Source organism: Synchiropus splendidus, chromosome 16 (genome assembly GCF_027744825.2).
Source record: "Synchiropus splendidus isolate RoL2022-P1 chromosome 16, RoL_Sspl_1.0, whole genome shotgun sequence".
Lineage (NCBI taxonomy): Eukaryota > Metazoa > Chordata > Actinopteri > Syngnathiformes > Callionymidae > Synchiropus > Synchiropus splendidus.
In genome coordinates, this window is record NC_071349.1 from 11021383 (window position 1) to 11045715 (window position 24333).

Sequence of the window (24333 nt, forward strand, 5' to 3'; positions counted from 1 at the left end):
TCAGTGGGGGGAGGAATGGGGGTTGAATGCTCCCAAAAAAGACAGAAAAAGACTCAAGAATTATGAAGTGGTCTTACAGAAAAGGAGGGGATGATTGGATGGTAGTGGGAGAAGAATTTTCCACGTGGCTAATGAGCAACTGTGCAGACGAACGCGTGTGTATCGTAATGATGCACATTTCTTATTACCTGGCAATAATAGCTTGAATTATTCCAGTACCGGAAACAAACCACACAAAATATCCTAAACTTTAAAGTTTCAAACCATTAAAAAAGTACTGTTCTACATAATCATGTTAATCCCTACACAGGATTTGACAAAAGGGGGATTCTGAAAAGAAGTGATAGCTCCAGATGAGTCCAATACATTTAATCGCTTTTTGGCTTGGATTGAAACTTTCCTCCTGACCTCGACGGACAATTAAAGCCAACAAATGAACATGAAACTATTTGAATTAGCAGAAAAACAAGATTCAATACAGATAATAGCATCAAATCACTTGGCTGCTTCCCTTCTAGTTGTAAAAAGACAAAGTTTTTGGTAGTTTTTAATAACCTCAATAGTCTCCCTCACCAGTTTGGGTTCAATATACGAGTAAGACTGTTGCCAAAGATCCACTTCACTTCCTAAAAAAAGACACTTTGATAATGTTCTGTTTTTCCCTCATTTCCTTGTATGTTATTTCACATTTAAATTGATGAATGAAGTTAATTCAATTTACCAGGACGTCCTGTCAGGGCTTGCCACAGCAGGTCAGTGTCCCCTACCTTATTTTCGGTGAATCCCTCCTAGTCACATAGATCCTCTTCATGCCCTTGTCACTCCCAAAGAAAATCTCTATGGCTGCCTCTAAACCATACATCATGCAAGGCTTGACAGTCCTGCAAAAGTTCCCCTTCACTTTAGCAGCCGCTCTTTTGCAACAGATCACCCCTGATAGTTGTCCTGACCTGTTCCACCCAGTCTGCACTCTATTCTTCGCCTACCTTGATCATCACATTCACTGCAATATAGCTCAGTGATGGAAGTGAGTGCAGCTGAAAATTGCATATACTTTTGGAGGATTTCATATGAAGCTCTTTAGCTTCCTTTGGACCGTTGAGATGCTCCTCAGGAAATCAGTGCATCTCAAATCAATCCAATGGCTTTAACTTTTGAGCCTCAGACGTGCCTTCAGATAGAGGAAAGTAAGAAAAAGGAGGCAGTCGTGAGCACTTTTCAATGAAGAAATCCTGCTCTTATTGCATACATTACATGTCTTCAATGCTACATTTCAAAACCACTTTTTAATGCAGTCATTTGATCTCAAAATCATGTCTCAGTGCCTGACCAGAGTCAGTCCATGCAGGAATTTTTGGGTTGAAAATGTATATTAATGCATCTTGGAGGGGATTTGAGGATGCCTTGTATAAATGAGACAACCACATCACAACAAGCATTTACACAAGTAGATTGATCAGACTAAACTATAGACCTTGTCACATTAATTTGTTCTTGTTCTGCAAGACATGGGCGATGCATGAGTTACCCTTTTGTTCGTCGATTATTCAAGAAAGAGCATCATGTTTTACTATCTACTAAAAACAGTTGAAGTCCAGCTGAGTGATCTGAAGTAGTTTGACCAGCAGAAGAGACTTTGAGTAGATTCCATCACGGCTCATGAGCAATGAAGACTTGTCATAACGCAGACATAAGAACCTGCTCAAATGCGTTTCTAAATGTTGAAGGGTTTGGGGGGGTTGGGGGGCTTGTCTTTATGCAACATCCCAGGGAAGACAGCAGATTGAGACTTGCGTTGCTGAATATGGAAAGAGGGCACACAGCAAAGGCTGCTGGGAGTTTCTGATTGGCTGTTAATGTTGCTATCCAGGCTAGGATTGGTGCAGGCGACGCAGCCCGACATCACGTTGTCGGGACTAAACCCTTTTGAACTGAGGCAAGGCAGAGAGGCACAGATCTAAAAACACATGAAGAGGCATGAACGTGTAAAGCAGAACATGAAGGTGCATCTATACGTCATGCAGCACGCCACGCCTGAGCCTGGACGTTGAAAACCAGCACAACATTAGTTTCTGGGCCTTTTCTTCTTCCTGCTGTTGAAACTTGCCTAATTTCTATACTCTCTTTTAAGCCACATCTCTTAGCTAAACGGAATAAATTGGAGCTTATGCACGCGTGAAGGCACAGCCAGCGGGCCACATCACGCCACATTTGTCAAATCAGAGGAATTTTTGCTACACGTGAACCCACCATTGGTGAGGAGAGAGAGACGGGCAGAGAATTCCCATTGATGTCACGTACTGCAACAACCCTGGTTTTTAAAAAAAAAAAAAAAAGCTCAAAACATTTCAACGTGCACATTTTTTTTGGGAATATGTTCTAAACTGTGACAAAAGCCAGTGAAGTGCATAGACAATAAGCGGCATGTTATTAATAAAACATGAGATGAGACAAGGCGGTGAGTCAGGGGAAATGCATGACTACTCTTTTTGGCCTCAATGACTTCGCCCTGTGGCGGGTCGACTCGACTCTGTCAGTGCCTTTGCCCGAAGTAAGGCCTTGTTCACGTTACTGCGTCAAATGACTCGATTACAGACACAGACTCTTACTTTGAATCAAGATTGAGTGACGGAAAAACTTCTGGAACACATTTACATCCCGCTGATGGCAACATCGAACTGCAGTGAACGCTTCAACACACACTCAAAAATAAACACATAAACTGAGTAAAATTATAAAATATTTTCCTTTTTTCCTAAAAAATGATGTTACTCGAATTATACAATTTAAATGACATACTATTCAAATGAAATGCAATTTTTCTCCCCTAATCATGCTACAAAATATTGATAAAAACTAAGAAAATAAAGGTCAAATATAGATTTGAAACAATAAAACTATAAATTAAGATGATGTCAAACAGAAAATGATTCCAAGTGAACAGCAAAATCAAATTAGACTAATTCTAGATTAAATCAAGGACAGCAACAGAAATATTTGCAGGTAAGAATGATCAAATTTCATTGAAATAGAACATTTAAGGTGTTTAACATTCGTAACAGATTTTAATCAGTCCATACTGAGCTTTATTCATTTCTCTACAGGTGCTCACTTTTCACGAAAATGAGACCGAGATGTTTCATAGCTTTTCAGATTTATGAAACTACCCAACTATCTTCCCCTAAAAAGAAGGATGACTTCCTACCTAGATTAATGTGCGTTCACCACATTTGCTAAAGAGGCAGAGCGGGTCTGAACATTTTTGGTGCCTGCATTTGCAGCGTATTTAGGTCACGCGGTGTGAGAGTGGGGGATCATGACGAATGCAAAATTGATGGAAGTCACGTCACTGAGTGTATGTGTGCGCTCGCTGGTTTTAAAACTGAAAACCTGGCCTTTGAATTTTTGATCTTCCTCTCGTCACACCCAGCCTCATCCAATATGAGTGAACAGAGAACATATTCCCCCATATCTCCCCCACCCTCCACGTCACGGGCCACTTCTTGATCTTCCCTCACCTCCACATGCATGTTCAAGCTTCTCTGTCCTTTAGGGTCTTACATCACATCAACCTGTGTTAACGCACGCAGGAGAATAAGCCTAGCTGTTCAGAAGACAAGGGGCTCTACACTGAATCCAAGGCTGATTATTAAGCTCATCCATGACCCACATTAAAAGCCCAATTTAGGAGATTGCATCAATGACCTTGTCCTTGACTCCCAGGTCAAAGTCAGAGAAGGAACAAATGAAAAGGAAGATAGGGTGGCAGGGGAAGAGAAATGGAATATATAAATGCAAACAGAAAGAAGGAATGTGAATTGGAAGTGAAAAATAATGTTACTATACACGTGCCAAATTTGAGGGGCAAATTAGAGGAAAATTTAAATGCCAATTTTTCTTTTTTGCATGCAGAGAACAAAGTGCAAATTAAACAGGTGTGCTAAACAACAGGGTGAACTAAGAGAACCTCTACCACAAAAACATTTAACAAGGATTGGGGTCTTGAGCGTGCGCCTCGCTGGTGTCTCCCTCTATGGATGGATGGATCTCAGACACATTAACACTGTCTGGCGTTGACTTACACCCACGAGACCCCCACCCCCACCACGTCACGCACACGTCTGGGCGTCAGCCTTCTGCTCCAATACACCATAGGTCCTTGGGGATGGTCGAGGGCGACTTTTGGGAATGTTTTTTTTTTTTTTTTTTCTGCGGCCTGAGGTAGTACCTTGTGTTGGGTCATGGTTCTCCCAAAACCATTTCAGCAGCTCCTCAAGGCTGATGTCTTTCAGAGGGAAGACCACCCTCACCACCTCAGTGTGTCCGGTTAGACCTAAGGAGGAACGGTGACGATAGATCAATAAAAATGACGGGTAACATTTTCAGTCTGAAAACAGTTATATCAGATTATATGCGTGCATGACAAACTAACTTCAGGATGAGAAGAAAATTCTTAAGTACATGGTAGAGCGACAGAAACAGCATTCATACCAAAGTAATTATAAACAGACTTTTGAAAACTCCAAAGAAAAAGAAAATATTAAAAAATCATCGCAATTTTTACAAATTGCAACAAAGCAAGCAAAGAAAAAGCAAAGACAAAAGCATGAAACATTTCAGCACATAACACCAACACCACCTTACTAAAGAGCCTTCCATTAATATCAATGCACTCATTCTCTGTAGCTTATTTTCTTCACAGCACTACAGTTCAGGAGCCGGTGCTCTCACGTGTGTGGTGAAAAATGGACAGAGATCACTGAAGATAAGAGGTCCTTCTCATTTAAAAGTCCTCTGCTTATTCCTGATAAGCCTTTTCGCAAGAACGGAGGGACACCCTGGACAGGCAACCACTCACACTGGGCCAGAACACACAATCACCAGTGAACCGCTGGATGTTTTACCCAGAGGAAACCAACACAAGCTGTACCCCACTAATACACAGGAACATATAATAAGTCACCTCAAAATTTGGTGTATTGTTTGTCTGAATATTGCAGTCTGTAGAGTATATGAACTTAGTAGAGAAATTCAACAACCCTTTGCAGGAGAGGAAAAAAAGAAGTTTGCCATCTTAATTTAAGCAGCAATAACTACTGGACTGTGAAGATATTTGTTAGTGGCAGCTCTACTTTCTCACAAATAAATCTAAATACGCTCGGAGCTAATGGTGGAAGTTACCAAAAGCACACGGGCGCTCCTCTTTGTCTGCAGCTGCCAGGACCCCAAAGCTTCAACAAAGTGCCTGCAGGCAAATTCAAGCTGAGGGCTGTGTTGGGTCCAACATCAAGGTGTGTGCACACTGACACACGCACACATACACAAATCCACACGCACAAATCCTCTGACTCTCACCGAGTGCTGGCTTCACCTACGACGCTGCATTTAAATAGATATAGATTGTATAGATTACACACACACCGCAGCTCCCACACACGCCCACACGTTACATAAATTGCATATTTATACACAAACTTACTCACAATAGGCAGATGAGTGCTGCCAAATTCATGTAACTGGGCTGAGACTTTAAATTGCATCCGAAGATTGCAGCCAAACAATGATCACACATGCAATTTAACAACATCGATCAAGTAAGATGCCCTAAAATGGTCAGATAATATGCTCTGAACTCTGCCGTTCAAACAATGACACAGCTAATACGGCATAAAGCATAAGCAATATTTAGCCTCATCTCTTATTGTATTTATCTTTATTAGAGCACAGTGAGCTCCATCTCCACAGCCAGTCAAAGACGCAGCACAGAGTTCCAGATTTAGTGGGTGGGTCAAACTCATGCGTAAAACCTCTTTTTAAGGGGAGAAACTGTAGACCTGAAGGTGTCACAGTAGATTGTCTTGGCTCATGCTGAAAGAATCTTCACCACTAATGATGAATAGGTAGCATTTGTGGTTGCCTAACTACATGCACAATGCAAACAGATGTTTTTCAAGAGAGTCCAGACCCACGAGTTAATTCAGCCATGTGGTTGTACGGCTGTTTTTCTAGTTCTGAATGGAACTCTGTGCGTTAGCAGCAGCCGATAGAAGCCAAAAGGTGAATCGGGATTCTGCCAAAACATGACCAGAAAACTTCATTTACATACACTTCAGAACTACAGTATGTCAAGTAATTTTGCAGGCAGACATGTGAACGCCCAAAACACAACACAACCTTTGAAAGTTGATGTCTAGACTCATCCAAAAGGTCACTGCTTTTCTATTTTGTCCGCTCGGTGAGAGCTGAGAATCAAATGGGCCGACACCACTTTTGCTGTAAGAGGTTCACTGTTCTGTTGAAGGAGGTCAACGGTCAACAGCACAGGCCCAGCCAGGCCTTCCAGTTTATTCAATTTAATGATTCTCCATTTGGTCATGCACCGAGTGAGATTTAAGCGCAACTTTTCAACAACTCAGTTTAATGAGCAATGAGCGACTGGTCGGGTGGAGTATAAAATGTTGACATTTCTGAAACCGGTTTTCCTTAAAGCAACAAGTTTGCCCTTCAACCTTCATACCAGCCATCTGCCCATCCTCCCCTGACTTTTATGACGTTTCCATCAGCTCCTTCTGTCTGTCTGTCCACCCGTCCGTCTACCTTCATACCAGCCATCTGCCCATCCTCCCCTGACTTCTATGACGTTTCCATCAGCTCCTTCTGTCTGTCTGTCCGTCCGTCCGTCCGTCCGTCTGGCCCAGGCCGTGTTGACAGCTCCTCGGTCTCATACAGTCGCACTGGTCTGCTCCGTCATGGTCACTGGAGCGACACTTACATTCTCTCAGCCGACAGACAGGCAAACATTCTTTTCCACGCCTTTTTTTCTTCCTAAAATATTTATCCCCTTTTTGAAAAGTTTGTTTCTCCTCACTCACTGTATATTTCCTTCCATCTCTTTCCTTGCAGACCCCCAAGTCGCTGGAGGCTGATCGGAAGCAGAATCTTTTGGAGGATTTTGTTCTGAATGTCTGCCAGCCAAAACACAGTGTCTTTCCCCTTCTCTCTGCGTCTCTGTGTATCACACCTTGACTTCTTGCCTATCCGCAATGATGTGGTAAGTTATGGAAAGGGCCCAAACTGGCAACCATTGAGCTAGCAGAACGCCAGGCGAGACTGAAAGCAGAGCAAGACAGCATTTAAATAATAAATCGAAGCCCTGCATGGATCTTTTGATGACGAAAAAAAGAGAAACGCAAATCTGAAGACAGCGAGGAGTAGCTCCAACCCTTCAAACACTCTATAGAGTGTATTAAGTGAATTTATTTGTGTGTCTTACTTGCCAAATCGCAGGAAATCAAGTCCATTTATGGAGGTTCAGACAGTAGCCTCCAATGGAGAAACGCCGCAGTACAGCACATTACAGAGCCCAATCCTTACAAGTAGGTCATGGGTGGGTGGGGATGGGGGGGTACAGCCCATCTGGAGCAGTTGCATTCTGAGAAGTTGACTGCAGATGAAGGGAAGGCACAGCGAGGATGAGAGCATGATTCTTTAGAAACTAGATTAGTTTGCAGTTCTTCAGGGGAGTGGATTTATCACCCAGTGACCTGCCAACTATCTGCACCTCTTCTGAGAGGCATTGATCTTGAGTGGTTAATTCATAAAAGGGCTGAAGAGCTTGTTACCTGAGCAGACCTCTTCGTAGTTGGGGTTGGGTGTAAAGCCTCCAGCATAGCCCACTTGTGTGGAAAAGACTCCAGGAAGCTGCCAGAACAGTTTTTCGGGGCCCCAAAAACAGCCCATACCTGGACAGGCACAACACAATGCAGAATAAGCAAGAGACTGCGTTAATGCCATGGCTATTGTGATGTAGAAAATCATCTCACCAAACATGATGGTCTCCATGCCATCTGGAAAAGGCTCCACGGTGGTATTCCCAGAGACAGCATGTTTATCTGAGGGGAAAAATAGAGTTTCAGATGCAGTCTAAGATATCATTTAAATTGGTTCTCTGTTGTAGTATGAACTGTACTTGTAAATCCGAGACCATGGTTCTCAACAGTAGACCCACTCATCAAATAGCTAGATGATTTGACTCCAGTCATATCTCAAGACTGAAGAGATGTCGACCGCTATACACTACACAATAGAAGTAGTCTTGAAGAAAGACTGCCCGACTAGACAAGGTATCACCAAGGAAACTGTTTCTCCCAACTGTCAAGTGAACACACCACTTAATCTTCAATCATTACGTGGCTGAAACACTGTATCTCTTCACTGGCAAAGGAGCTCAGCCGTTCATCAGTGACTCTGATAAGAGCCATTACTTGGGTGGGCGACGCATGAGAAAAGCAATCTTGTAAACTGAGTCATTTCCTTAACTGCATGAGTCTCAAAAGCATAACAAAATCAGCCATCACCTACCACTTTAGCATCCGTGGAGATTACTCTTCTGACAAATAATTCCACATTGAACTGGTCCGAAGCAAACAAGATCACTTTACATCTCCTTCACTTTAATATGTTCATGCACTGAACAACAATATCATTATCAGAGCTTCACATCGACATCCTTAAATTGAAGCAGGTGTTGCAGATTTGTGAGGCTAACGCTATATTGGCAGACCAGGAGCTTGTAAGCAGGAGAGCAGTTAAAAGGTTACTGGGTATGATGAGTTACTGGCCACTCATCATACCCATAATACTTCACACACTATGGACAGTGGGGAAAATAAGCCATTGAAACATTGAATATATCAAGGCTTGACAAAGCTTAACACCAAAAAAGTGCCATAACCATAGCTGCTGTTAATTGAACTTAATTTACAGAGGAATGCATTGCAGTTTTCCACGTGCTGATCAGCTTACTTTTGCGGCCACTATCTATTTACACAATATAAATAGACTCTTAAGGGAATCCTCCACTTATTATGGTTGCATACTAGACCTTTATGATGATGCAGCAATTAATGTAAGCAACTATGCAAGAGGGATAAAAGAAGAGCCAACATGGGAAGAAGTGCTGACCTGAATTTACATATGGCCAAATGTGTATCGCTGCACTTTACCATGTATGGCTCGGCTTGCTATAATACTACAAAAATGAGCGCCGTATTCTACAGTATTAAGGCTCCACCTAAACTTCAGTCTGCGAATGCAAGATTAAAAATCAGAAAAAGTTTTACATCTGTTTTAAGATTTCTTAATATCTGGTGTAGTGATGGTAACGCTCCTTAAATATTCCGGCGAGAGTCAGAACAAACTCCTATAATTCCAGTTGATCGTCAGTACCATTGCCAATCTTTGTTTCATGCTACGGAATTTGTCAAAATTACCATAATCTTGACAAATTTAAAAACATGTCTGCTGTTCACTACTAATCATGCTCCATCCAGCGCCAAGTTTTGTATTCGGAGCAGGAATTTTATTTTAGCTAGCCGACAGTGCTTGGTAGTTTGGGATTACACAACCAAAAACAAAATGCATCGCTGCAGGGCCACTAAACTATGCCGCATGGAATTAAAGTGCTGGTGCTGTCTGCAGATGTGCAACGAGGATTAGTGTTTAAGACGACTGGGGTGACTTAGTGTGCAAATCTCCACTAAGCAAGGCTGGTTTGTACTGCAACCACTAATATTAGTCCACAGATAAACAGGCCACGGAGCATCCTGGGCTCGGAGATAATGGTCGCTTGCTCTGAGGTCAACGAGTTGTCGCCCGCGACGAGATGCGAGGTGTGACATTGACCCGCATCCGTAATCTGACAACCATCTCTTCTTGCATTTAATATCGTTGCAGATCCTAAACCGGCGAGCGTCAAAGTCCTGTCAAGGCGAAGCTTTCCGAGGTTGTCAGCTCATGCCCTTCTTCTAGGTGACAGTGTTTTCAGCAGTGGGTTTGTTTGGTTCTCTGAGGTCATGTTCAGCGACATGTCTTGGCTCGAGAGTAAAACTTCAAGTGGCAGGGGAAGTATTCATTCTCCTTGTCTCATGAATTTGCTTTATCTCCATCTTCTGCCTTACACTTACTCTCTGGTCTGTCTCTGGCCGCAGTGATAAGAAATATTGGAGTTGCCAAAGCTCCGACAGCCAAAGAAGAGTGTGTGACAAAGAAGGAGTGAAGAGGAGGAAGAGAGAGCCATCTGCCAGAAACAATAAGAGTAGCAAATAGCCAATAAGAAGCAACAGATGACAGTAGCTAACGGCATTGTAGAATTCCATTGGCTTTAGCCTGTTGGCACTTGAAAAAAAGAAGAAAGCGACAAGCCCCTAACTATTAACAAAACAGAGGGGTAAATACAGAGACAGCCAAGAACACGCCACTGTCCACAGGAGCCAAAACCTGCTGACATTGGTCAGCCGTTCTTCATCCATTCCCTTATTCTTCCACTGAGTATATTTCCCATCATCCTCTGCTTTGTTCTTGTGAACGCACACACACATACACATGCGTCTCATCAGTCAAACCCTTGCTCGCTGCCACCTCTTGTGTTTGTGTTTCTCCCATGGAGCAGCTGGCGGAGGTCCAGGCAGTGCCAGGCTAGCTCCTTTCACTGCTTTTAGCTTGGCGGTTCCCCCCTGCCAGCCTGGTCTCCCACGTCCCATTCTGCCAGAATTACCCCATCTAGCACACGCAAGTGCCGATAAAGAACAGGCTGAATACCCACACTGGGCTGCCGAACCACGGCAAGCAAAAGAAAGAGCAGGGGGCGAAAAACAAGCAGTGAGGGTGACTGCCTGAGCTTTCAAAGATGAAAACAAGACAAATGCGGTCGCGGAATTAACAAAAAGGTATTTTCCAACTTCTTGTTGTTTTTTTCTTCTTCTTTTCAAGGCTAGCTGGGGACAGCTATACAGGAATGGAATATCTTTGTTTCTTTTAGCATCAAGCTTATTAGCTGCCGGGTCGCGACCAACACGCCGGACCAGGACCCCGACGACCCACATGAAATAAAGCGGAGGAACTGGTGCATTTACAGACAATAAAAACCAAGCGGACTTGTTTCTTTGTGTATTTGGTCCCAGTTTCTCTGATGCTCCCCATTAGGTTCCGTAAATCTCACCCGCAAATATAGCGTCCAGGCGCTACTACCTCCGCGCGGAGAGACATGTGAGAGGTACCAGCCCCGGACGCCAAATCCGGTCACGGAAAAGGTCGATTTCCAGGCTGCTCTGTTTATTTCCTTCCAAAAAAATCCATTATTTCTCTTCCTCTTCCCTCCCTCTCGCCATTTCTCTTCCTTGCTTCACACAGGTTGGCAGCGTGTCAGGCACGCGTCGTCAGAGGAGGCAGAAGCTTTATACTGGTGCCAACTACCCTCTGCTGGATGGGAGGATGGGCAGGGGTAAGACAGAGTTGGGCAAAACCGGGGAGGGAAAGGTGGAAAGAGGCAAGGCTGGTTAGGCAAGGACCAAGAGCAGTACATCTGCAAGGTAAAGGAGGTAAAATGATGAACATTAATTTTCTGTCTCATGCTCTCCGAATGAAAAACATGAGTACATGTATACTAAGTCTCAAAGAGCCTACATTGATATTTGTTATGGTATTTGCTGCAATCCCCAGGGATGCATCTTGCTTCATGCGAACTGAACAGGAATGACACTACGTCTACTCTATTGACATCACTGGAATCCCAACCAAGTACAATTGACTTTTATTTTCTGTGTACACTGTAGTGCGAACACTACCGTGACATAAGAGATGTGAAATTCTGTCCTACTTGGCGGTAAATGTAAACATACACCGACAGTTTGATGCCAACATGAGCGGCGGCCCCGACACTGATCTGATGGGCTGAGTGGATCTCGCGCTGACATCAAGAAATAGAAAAGGCTGTACTTCACTGAGGTTGAATAACTCTTGCCCCTTCTCTGTATGAATTTAAAATACTTCATTGAAGTCATTGTACGTGAACAGTACTTAAGTTGTTTTGAAAAAGGCTCAATGTATGCAAAACGATTTCTCAGCATGGAAGGTTGTGAGCCCAAAATGAAGGATAGTGAATACACAGCTAGGAAAAGTTTTTAATAAAAAGCCCTTTCTAAAAAAGAGGGAGCAGTGAAGCTTAAAACGGCACAAAGAATAAAAACAGTGACACACGGCCAACAGTTTCCGATTCCACTGTTCAGGTCAACACTTCCTTTAAAAAGCCAAACCCTCATAATCAGCAACACACAGCAGTACCCGTGAGCAACTCTCTTCCTTTCCTGACAATATTGCATGTTTTTTCTCACTCGCATGCTTTATTCCCACCCCTCTGCGCTAATCACCCCAAAGCCAGGAAAGCAAGGGCATCAGCAGACAGCAGAGATGAGAGGGCAACAAAGGAATATTTCCAGAAATATATCTTTGCTGCGAACCGCTTTTAAGAGTTATAGTGGAGCATGTAACAAAGATTGATTCTGGTCAGCTGACCTCCCCCATCCTGTTGGGAAGAAATATTGGCAGTCTATCCAGCACTGCCTCAAAATAATAGCTTCTGTGCCCCTACCATGAAGCAATCTGCCACTGGATCATTCTCGCCAAGGTCACAGTACATTATACAACACAGACTGAGAGGAGGAAACACAGGAGCAGGAACTGTGGAGCTTCTTCAGAGAGGCTACAGGACCACGAGCTAACTTGAGGATGAGGTGACAGTTGAAGAGAGAGGACAAATGTGTGCGGCGTGGGGCGCGTGTAATCCAGAAATTGCTCATGCTTGAACATCACCAACCACAGGCACATACTAGTCTAATGTAGACACGAGAGGAGCCACGTCCCCACCTAAGCTGCCCCCCACCGTTAAAGGGGAGGAACAGATTTCTGCCATGCGGTGTCTCCGAGCTGCTTGGACAGACGGAGCAGGAACTTACGATGGGGCGGAGCCTTCATGCGCATAATGCCCAGATGGGCCTCTGGATGCTACCGCAATGCTTCCTCACACTACCTGCTCCCATAATGCACTCAAAGCAATCACCAGAAAGACTCGTATAAAATTCAAATAAAGGTGTTAATATCGCGTATGATAATGCCTATAGAGGCTGTTGTTGGACGCTAAAATTTGTGTTGAAGATCAGTAACAACATGGTAATAAAATAAGATTATCAGAATAATGTGAGAGAAAATATGAGTACTTTTAATGTAGCAGGAGGGTGAAAAGAGAGCTGTAGCAAAGGCTGAGAGAGAGGCCAAGGGTAATTACAGGCACATGATGCTCAGACTAAAGCAGTACTTAGATGAAGTCTGAACTTTCGATTGTTGTCTCACGTCTCAATATCGATGCAGATGAGACTCTTGAATCATTCAGGAAGTAATGTTACTCTAATTGGTACCACTGCACAATACTACATGGTAGTCTGAGTTCTCCCAAAATAAATAAAATAAAAATCTTCTCTCTAAAATGCTATTAGATTTCAGTGTTCACTTCTGTCTTACTTACACAACTAACCGGATTTCCTGTTCTGTCATGTAACCGTGGCCAGGGAGGCGTACAGTGTGCGAGACTGGATAGCAAGACTGAGAGCAGGAGGTGAGAAGGTTGAGCAGATAGTTTGGGGATTAGCGAGGTGGAAGTGAGGGCAACTCAGAAGAGGATGAAAAGTGCAAGGGTAGTTGGCACAAGCTCATAAATGCATCATGAAAGAAATCGAATCGAAAAGTAGCAGCCTGAACATATGGGAAAGAGAAGTCAAGGTCAGCAATAGTGAGTCGCCATTTGGCCTTATGGAAAGACAGACTTCCACAGAGAGTTCCAACGTCTGCCTTTTCGACGCAGATGGAGCTACACTGTTTTTGGAGACACGTTCATGTATCTCCAACGTAATCTCAACTCAACTGGAAGTTGAGAACAAAACTGGTGGCAGCATAAATGAGAATCAAACTTGTACATTTAACAATAATTTAATAAGACTTTCAGCACACCATTTATAAACAATAAACAACCCAGCATGCTCACTTACACAGTTTATCTATATTAAAGAACCCTAATTCACACTATGATTTATCTTCAACTGTTTATTGAAGCATACAGAAGTGCTCTACAGCTACATATGTGCTACATAAGCCCAGTTTATATAAAGTCATCAGATGATTCTATCTTTGGCTGACATTTACAATTTACACTTGTGCGAAATCCGAATCAGGTAGGAGGTTGAGACTAAGACAGACCAAAGTCAATATTAAACCTCACCTAAAAACAAACGCGTTTGTTATCATTAAACTCGTTGCTTTAGGAAAACTGCGTCCCACTTATCACGTGAAATTATTACTTTTAAACCGAAGACATGGCCACAGAATCGAGTTGTGGACAGCTACAGACTTTGTTTAGTTTACCTGCCACCACCATTTTCTCCTCTCTTCCTTTCAGGCAGCGCTCTCTGCACGGCAGTTCACTTTTCGACATGTTTTCGCCCCAAACTTTACAAGACTACTCGCAGGTAACTGACCGACGCTCAGCGTATCCCAAGCACTGACACTTCCGGGTTCGCCTCGCTGTTGTTCTCCGCGGAACTACGAGCGCTATGAATATTCATGCCGCGTGGGCAACGTCATGCGCTGCATAATAACGAGTCAAGGGGTTAATATGACTTTGGCACATTGCACTGTGTGCGGGAAGGAAATATAATTTAAATAAATAGATTTATATCCACGCCGATCGGCATGCAAATGAGCACGAGTCCGTTATTAACTGCTATTCAGTGGGCGGCGTGTCTGCGGTGGTCGTGGATATGTGGATGAGCGGGTTTAGTCTGGTTCATTTCACATCAAGGTGGCAACACGCCGGGTTAACCAGAATCGCACACTGCGTTTAAAGAGTGAAATGCAAGGAGCAGCACACGATAACATTAACAAACCTCTTGACAATTGTTTTGTACTTTTAATTCAATTTTGCATATCAATTAATTTATAAAAACTAATAGAGATAGATAGATAGATAGATAGGTTAATAAAATTGATGATTGTTTGATAAAAAACTATGTAGAATATGTAATATCACACCCTTGAATTACATTAAAAAGGTCCACTTCTTTGTAGTTATCTTTAAAAGAACCTCACAATAGCAAGTCAGAAAAAAAAAGAAAAGTGAAGCGATAGATGCAGTATGTAGTATTCACAAATCCCTTTTTCAACGCAACAGAAAGTGATCATCCCTTTTCCCTCCGTCTTGTGGAAGTGGGTCATGCTAGCAGCAGACAGACTCCCACTCCTCAGCTCAAGTCTTTGGTGTTGACGAGGCTTCTGAAGTGTTCCAGGGGTAGACGGGATTAAAGTTGCCTCTCATGTGTATTTTGTGAAGCTCAAATCGCCACTTTTGACATCACTTTGGTTCTAATCTGAATTGTGATTTCGTGTCTGAGCTACGATCAACTTGGGAAACATACGGTTCCGACCGTGAGGCGAGGCGGAAGACGATCAAGAAAAAAAAAAAGTTTCACACAAAGAAAGTTTTGTACTCTTATTACCTTTTTGGCACGCTTATAGTTTACCAGGAAACAAACCTATTATCTTACATGTAGCCACTGCCCAAGAAGGAGTCCATTTTTGCAAGGTAGGCAGCACCACCTGAAGTCATGACTGGTTCAGAGCATGGTAATCTTGGTTTGCCTTTTGCTTCCTATCGATTTCCCACTTTTCTTCCTTGGACCACCTCAAATAAGTACTTTAAAATGCTGCAGTTCTGTCACAGCTTCACCAAAACAGAAGTGCAGGTGGCTTCTAAGACGTATCGTAAGCTGGCCTTAAAAGAATGCAGCGTTGGAAGTCAGTTTTGATTGTGCTGAGTGGGAAAAGCGTCGGTAGATTTGTACCAGCAGCCCACACTCCTCTTTCCAACTCTGAAGTGAAGGCAGAACATCCTCTGAGTCACAGGCCCGTACCTATCAGGTCGTGTTTAGAATGGATTGCCGATGGTATTTCTCACAGCCTAATTGAGTGGTGTGATAGTAAAGGAGGAAGATTATTTATGCATGTGTGGGCGCCTCAATCATTTGTGTACATGCTCTGAACCAGCCCATCTACAAGTGACAGAGAATCCAGGCCATTGTTCCTTCTGTGAGCCAGAATAACATCACACCCTATTCCTCCCTTTCTCTTCCTCTCTCTCTTATCTGCTGGGGAAATGAAGCTCAATCACCTGCGGAGGAGCTGAGGGCGGCACGAGGGACTTTGCAATGCAAATGCCAGGTAATTACCCGAAAGCTAGGGGAGTGGAAGCACGGGGTTGAAAATAGAGCAGACGGAGGCAGGCAGAGAAGAACCAAACACTGGGCTCACCAGCCTGTTGCAGGAGGATTAGGGCGTTTTGGGGTGTGGGTTTGAATGTGGCACAGAGACCTTACAGACAAGAGCATGAGGGAAGCACAGCGACCACTCTTCCCTCCTCAGGTGAAATCCTTCTTTTGGCGTCACAGGACGCTATCTAAAGCAAGACTTCCACGTTGCTCAGATGTCTGCCTCCGGAGGCAACCACCTGCTCATCATGGGGAATACTGGGAGCTTCCCAGGTCTGCTGTAAGTTGTAATTGCTCCAAGTCCTGGCCCTCCTTCCGCAGAGACGTGTTCGACAGAAGTTATCAGTGAAGCATGCAGGAGGCATAGAGACCCCAAGCCACTTCAACGAGCGCCTCTCGATGTGGTGAAGCTTAAGTGAGCCTCTCGAGAACTGCTGAGCTTCTCACTCTATCCGTAGGAGAGTAACCACGCTCTCAAAGGCTCGTACCCCCAATCTCGTTCTTCTCACTAGCTGAATCTCATAACGTAAGCTACAACGGTTAATAAAGAGCTTCCCCTTGGGGTGAGTTTCCACCACTAGGATGGACCAATAACACCCTCGGGCAAGGTGCTGAGGCCTAACCTGGAGTGGGTATTCCATCTTTTCAGACTGAGAATTGGACATGCTGATCCTCATCCCAGCCGGCCCATGTCTTCACTAGGCTCCACTTCACCAAAGGTTGGCTAGATTAAACTAAAAAGACGACATCATCTGGATGAAGACACCAACCAGAAATCTTATACTGAACAACAAGGCAAATATAGCTGAACTGATCCTCACTAGATCATCTAACCACCTTGCTAGTTTCGTAATATAGTGACAAGCTTAGGCTCTTCTCACAACCTCCAGATAATCTTTTCATATTCATTGTGTATGCCCAAAACAAAGCAACTATGTAGCCCAGGATAGAGCCCTCCACCGCCACATCGATGGAAATGGAAATACTTTTCCACTGCGGTTGTTTTGGTGTGTTCTGGCTGTGAGCATGTTTTTGTTTTCTCTAAAAGGTCTACCAAACACTGCAGGAAACATTTTATAGCAGTCAGTTTTGTGAACAAAGCATGTCTCACCTTAGAGATGTGAGCAGGAATTATGGTATTCTTCTCCCAAGATATACATATTTCTTATAGTCAGATGGTAAAGTGGTCGGCCTGTGGCTGAAAGGTTGCCGGTTCATCCCAGCTCCAGATGAAGCTGGTGATTCATGGCAGCGTGAATGTATGGGAGACTTCGAGTAAATAGCTTTGTTTGCTGGATAGGAATGTAAAGGCGAGCAATTCACCATTTTCACTATTACTTTCCAGTCAATTCTTTGTGTTTTCCCATGAAGGGCTGATACAGAATTCAGCCTCCTCCACCTTAACCTATTTTGTGCATCCTCCCTCGTCACACCTCTCCTCGTCCACTTAGCAGGCTATAGCTTGGATCACTTAGAGCCACTTCACACTCCGATGTGAACCAATCCTGAGAGGTTCAAGTGAATGTTGTGTACTACTATATCGATGCGTAACTGCACTTGCACGAAACGGTGCTGGTGTGTTCCGTTGTGATTTTGCAATGTAATGGGCTTGTTGTGCGTGAATGCGCACATATGTGCATCTCTGCGATTTGTGCGTTGCGCCCGAGGATTTACTAAGGATGCCAGCTTGCAGCTGTTTGTCAGTGAGTGAGAGCTCAGAGATGTGCAGATGTGGATGAGTATCAAAGAGATTATGAAATGACCTGGAATTAAACATCGAAGTAGATTTTAGCTGCGTATCATGGCATGCTAAGCCCTGGTTTGACAGTGAGATGGATGGGATGTAGTCGGCAGCGCACCTGCTTTCTGTGAAATTCAGATACTTTGCCGATATATCACAAATGGCTACGGAGCGTTCGCAAGGCGAGCCTGACATACATCTGAGCAGCATGTCAGCCAGCCAACCTGCAAACTGTTTGGGCGATTTAGTGTAATTGTGGCTTTGCTTAAGTCTCACTTCTCCTAATTAGAATAATAAATCATGCCGCCTCGCTGTTTTCAAAGGGCCCTCCATCGTCTCGCCAGAGCAGGTGGGACTGTGGGATGGTGTGAAAAACAAAGGGTTTGATTGCTCTGCTGAAGCTAGAGTCAGTTCAAAGCAACATATTGGATTCATATTCAAATCTGAGGAAAAATACTCATATGGTAAGGAAACTTCTCTTGACAACCGAAAACCAAGCAGGACATTGCTGTTCAAGGCAAATAAAGAGCTCTACCACACGCAAAGTAAATTCTTCATTAATATATCATTGACAAAACATTACTGACAGAATGGTATAATATAATAATAACCTGTAATAATATAAACCTGTTTATCATTGCAGGTACATGGTTGAAGACTGACATACCCTCGTCCCACTCAGTACCACTGCAACCACGTGCTTCGAAGCAGCCTTCCAAGTGGGTGTTGGCAATAATGAGCTTTGTATTTTCTACTTCAGTAGTTCTGATAATTTGATTAAATATGCTCAGAGATTGAGATTGATTGTCCAATATTGGAATCGGCAAAAGCCCATACAAGTCCAATTTCAGCCTTAGCTTCACAGACTAAGTCACACGTAACTGTTTGTGATGATACGTTGACACATAATGTCAATGAGTTTCTGTTAGTTATGTGAAGGGCATATTACGTTAAGGGCAAAGTGTAAGCCTGTACTGTGTGAGAATGAGATGAGACCAAATAACAATGATGTGCAGTGCCTCTTTGTCTTTATGAGACATTTACTTTTACCAAAGATACAAGAATATTGTTTTAAATATGTTAATCAATAGAATCCTTCAAATACTAGTAGGCAATAGAGCGCCAGGTTACCATGTTACTTTGGTGGAGTTCACCCTATTCTTCTAAAGCGGGGGGTGTCAAACACGATCATGCAAGGGACTAAAATTTAGTCACAGGCTGAAAATGAATATTTATTCCTGAGTCTGAAAAGGGTATTCTTTGAAAGGACAAATTAGTTTAAAGTTTCTTCAAGATAGCTGGTCGAAGGTCAAAGCTTGGGTGCTCATATTTGTTGGTTGTGATACAGACATACTTTGTTGGTGACCTAGTTTTTACCTCCGTGTAGGAGGTTATGTTTGTGTCGGCTTTGGTTTGTCTGTGTTCAAAGTAACTTTGAAAGGATGAAATCTTCAGGCCCAAATGATTCAATTTTTGGTGTGATCCGGATCACAGTCCGGATCTAGGATGGGAGACCATTTCTGGTTAACTCCACATAAAGAAATCGGGCAGGCTCAATTTGGCCCCCAGACCTCAGGTTTGACACGTGTTCAAAATCATGCCTGCAGAGTAATTCCTGACCTATCTGGGCCAAATGTCTAAACTAGGTTGTGAGATTTTTAATTGTTTCGTTCCTGGATGTCTAGGATATCCCTGACCTCCTGCCTAATAACAGCAGGGAATAAGAGCCCTACAAGCGTAGCTTTCCAGGACGGTTCCTCGTTGACGAATAATGAACAATGGACAGGAAAAGAGAGATGTTTCGGTGTGTGCTGCATTAGAGCAACAGCCTCCGTTGGTTCATGTTATGTCATGTAAAGGTCAAATTTTCATCTTAATCTGTACAGACGTTTATTCTCACGTAAACTCGGATCGATCCCAGATATTGACTTTTCCATGCTATATTCTGTAAATGCAAAGAGAAACGGAGAACAATCCAGAGGTGAAATGAGTGCAGCTTGGGAGATGCGTTTCCTCTTCCTCATGCTCTGGCACTCCACCCAGGCTAAGAGTGGCTGGGCTAAGCCACTCTTGCCCTACATACAGCCTGAACAGCAGATTACAGACTGTCCCGCTAATCCCATGCAGCCGGGCATGTGCCACTGTCACCATGCACCAAACACACAACCAACCTGCTGCGCCCACCATGGTGGGCAGAGTGAACCCTGTAACCCCCATGGCGAACATGCTCGGCTGCAATCTGCGTGATGTGCTCATCACAAATTAAACGTCCTGGTTCGCTGGGTAGACCTTCCCTAGCAACACGTCACGCTCTCACCCCACCCTTTCCTAGCGTTAGCATCTCATGACCACCTGGCATGGGGCAGCTTCCTCTTGTCCCGCGGCCTCACCTAAACTAACCAGGCCTTAGATTAGGGTTAATCTGGACCTTGTGTCATCCTGGATCCATCCACTACCCCCACAGCCTATTCTCACCTCCCTCCCCTCCCCGTCCTCCTCTTTACCAAAGAGGCTTTGGTTTAAAATCCCTTATTGTAAACCCCCTCTCCCCTTGCCGTGCCTTTCTGCTCGCTGCCAACTGCAACTTTTCCTCCTGCACCAGATCGCCAGCCAATCCTGACACAGATACTGGTAGAAGCCGTCCCTAAGCTATGCTGGGAAAGAGATGTGAGGAGAGGATGCTTCGCATTGTCTTTAAAAAAAACAAAAAAAAAAAACATTTCAGTTGAGGGGGAAAGCGCTGTGCACATGCGTCGCACTGCGATGAAAAGTAGGTTGCAGTGATGGTGCACTTAAATGTGCATGTCGTATGAAGAGTCGCCGTGAAGGAGTGCGTGCAGCGGCGTGATTGTACTTTCTAAGAGAATTAAATCCAGAGAGTTCATCATCCACTCCACCCCTCCCCAGTGCATTAAGCCAGCTGTGTTCTCCTGGTCCACTCCCCCTGAGGACAAAGTGATGGCATGGAGGCCCTAGCTGGCTGAGGAGATGCCACAATGGCGCAGACAGTAAAGATGCGTAGAGAATGAAGACAGAAAAAAAAAGAGAGACGATACAGAGTGCCGCCTTTTCTTTCTTTTTTTTTGTCTAAGGAAATAAATGGCAAATTCTCCCCCAAGCAAAGGCTCCATTCACAAGTTGAAAAGCCAGGAAAAAGCACTTTGGCAGAGCGAAACTGGCAGAATGGAAGCTGAGAGGTAGGGAGGCGGCACAAGATGTAGGCCAGCTATAGTCTCATTGTGAGGGGCGCGGAGAAAGACCCTTGAAAGGAGGCTAAGCTTCTAATGCAGACTCATCAAAACCTGCATGTATATAGATACACAGCATATGTTTGGCCTCCAAGAATGCAGACACATAACACACAGGCTAATGATATTATCCTTTATGTAAGCGGAACATACCACAGAGAGCTACAGTGGGAAGACATGCTAACAGTCTCCTAAATAGATTAGCAATATGCAGTTCTGATGAGGAAAATAAGAGGGAGGGGGGAGGTGCAAATATATCATCCAGAACAAGGGCAGAAACGGAAGGGAGAAATTTCAAAAATGAAAATAATGAAGTGCAAAGTGAGTGTAACACGTCTGGCGTGCGGATGATGTCGTTAATGGATGGAGATGAATTGCTGTCATGTGGACTCTGAGTCAGATACATCAGACTCGGTGTGGCCTCTGGTGTCATTGCTGGGAAAACAAAAATGACAATCCACAAACCTCTGTGGTGGTCAACGCCACCAGCACTGATAAATTGCGACAAAAAAAATGCAAATTTAATCACCAAAAATTGCACTTTAATAACAGATACTCTTTTATATCCTGACATTAGGAGAATAAATCCCCCCTTTTAGGCAATGAAACAGTGAGTGCAGTGCACTGCAGGTTATTTTGGTTCAATAAAAGCAACGCATATTTCAGTATTTTTACCTTAATTAAAAAAAATATATAAAATAAACAGCACTATTTTTTTTTTACAATTTTTTGTTTATTTATATAACTATAAATGGTTATAAATGTTTAAATATGGAGCAAACCTTCCTGTCAGTATGTTTTTGAAATAGATTTTAAACCAATATATATTCCACACAGTCTCCTTATTCATGAGAGCCAAGCGAGCCAGGGAGTCATCAATAAGAAAGTCCAAAATAGGAACCTGAATGTGAAATAAGTAGAAGAAAACAGATTTTTATGATTCACATTTTTCACAAGTGGGATTTCCGATTATTCTGCAGTTGTTGCTTAGGAGAAATAAGACTCTGCTGCTGTCCATCAAAAAATAAAATCCAAAAATCAGGTGAAAAGTGAACAACCTTTCACAACTAACTTCTGCCACGACACTAAGGATGAGGGCAAAACAAAGTGTGACAGAACTGAGAGTTGCATGCCAACTAGTGCAGACTTAACTGGTTCATAAATGCAATGTGCTCCGATGAATTAGCCGCGGTTATTACTGAAAATTACCAGTGTGCTTTCTGCTTAACTAGGCTGCAAAATTGATTTACCCATTTCCAGTCAGTCTATGACCATCGCAGAGACGTCCTTCTATTCTGACCACAGAGCAACTTCTTCTGTGTGTTCATCAGAGAAACATGTGAAGCATGTATTTTTAATTAAAATACCATTTAAGTCAATTAAAAAGTAAAAATAAAAGACGTTCCAAACGCACATTTTCGGGCAGTGCAGAGCTGTTTTTTAATAAATATCCAGCCACTTAGCCGTGCCCCTTATATTACACATAGCATGTTTTCTTTGATACCGTGTGCCCCAAAGCAAATCACTCGTGTTCAAACAATAATATCTGAACATGAGAGAAATGGTGCAAAATGAGAAGTAGGTCACATAGCAATTTATTTGACAAAAGGGGGATGGGGGTGGGGAACTGGGGCATGGTGTATATGCAGAGGCAGCAGGGAAAGGGAAGGATTTTGGAGAAAAAAAAAACAGATCTTTTTTTTTTTGTTTGAGCATCAAATGTTTTCGATGTGTCCGACTGAAAAAGTTTGATCCAGACTGCTGAAACATGTCAGCAAATCACATCGTCTAAATGCTCAGGTTGAGAGCGACGCTGGCGCTGCACACACACAGCCAGGTCCCTCCACTGAAATTGAAAGTGATACTGTGGTCACTGGACCATATCAGCACATCTGACACAGAAAGTGTCAGCAACATTGATCAGCTGTCAATGAACAGCTACCCCCTCCCCTCGCTCCACTCACTTCCACACACACCGCTCTGCTGCGCGGGCCACTGATATTTACACCGTACATACCAATAAATCCAGACGACACACTGCAAATATTTCCCTATGCAGACGTCCGTGCGCACATATATAGCTCCACGGCTTGTGAGTGATCCAGCGCAAATCTCACCATCAACATTACATCCTTTTATGATTTGCAAGAGCATTGAGGCCACACTGCTCCCCACTCACCCACAGCGCTAAATGCCGAGACATATCTGGCTGTGTATGTGAGCACAGTGCTGATACATTCCCAGGTTCCTCGATGGCACAAAACAGATATCGTAAAAATGTAAAGCTTGCCCATTACAATTAATATACACTCACCACAACATCAATCTGCTTCAATATTGTTATTTTTGAAAATCACTATATAGCAAAACTATTTCAGTAACTCACAATGAAATGAGATGTGAATTTCTCATTTAAAAAAACGACTCCCTTGCAGCAGAATACAACTTATAAAAATGAATATCCAGGTCCAACACCCATTTGGAATCTTTGAGAGAACAGATCTGACTGAGTGATGCTCACAATCACAATCAGTAAATATCCATGTCAATATTGTCCAAGACAAAATTGCATGGAACTCTTATAGTCAAAGACATTGGCAGATATATAGAAGCCACACGCCAGGTCATGTGACCCACAACAGCACTCTGAAGCTTGTCAGCAGATTCAACAACACCACTGTGTTCGATCTTAACGTCCTTAAAAGGGTTACAGCTTTTATAATGAATTAATCGCGGTTAATCGCTTTGTAATACTTGACACCACAATTATTCAGCTGAGGTTGAATCAGAACATTTTTGTGCTTCTATCCTGAAGTTTTGGAAGTGAAATTTTCCATCCAGCAGCACAACCATGCTTCATGTTTTGGTGATGACATCACACTGAATGTGGTGCACTGAAAAATGCTCCATGTGAAAGAAAGTTTAAACGTGATTCATCCATGATATTAAATTAAACTATGAATCTCACCCATCGTTATGATATAAAAATGAAGGCTGGGATTTCATTTGTTAATTTCAAAAAGCAAATTAGAGAAAAGAAATTGGCCAAATATACAGATGAATTATGTAAAAACTTTTTTCAGTGCACCAATTCCAGGTGCACCACATATAACTCGCACTAAAACAAACGTTTGCATGAGGAAAGCGTTACTGACCAATCTGGTGTCTTCCTTCAAGTTACAGCTAGAACAGACAC

At 43.2% G+C, this 24333-nt stretch overlaps 1 protein-coding gene across 5 annotated transcripts in view; it reads right to left on the reverse strand.

Annotated features, from left to right (window-relative positions):
- msrab (methionine sulfoxide reductase Ab) overlaps positions 1–24333 on the reverse strand; it is a 52194-nt gene that overhangs the window by 21249 nt on the left and 6612 nt on the right. For 3 of the 5 annotated variants that reach the window (XM_053846050.1, XM_053846049.1, XM_053846051.1), the window contains 3 exons: positions 7824–7892; positions 7623–7742; positions 4229–4333 (listed from right to left, as the gene is read on the reverse strand). In XM_053846050.1, the coding sequence (XP_053702025.1) occupies positions 4229–4333; positions 7623–7742; positions 7824–7892 (294 nt within the window). Of the gene's footprint in view, positions 1–4228; positions 4334–7622; positions 7743–7823; positions 7893–10999; positions 11204–14250; positions 14658–24333 lie in introns of those variants that run through there. The other 2 variants (XM_053846048.1, XM_053846052.1) reach the window with 2 other exon arrangements.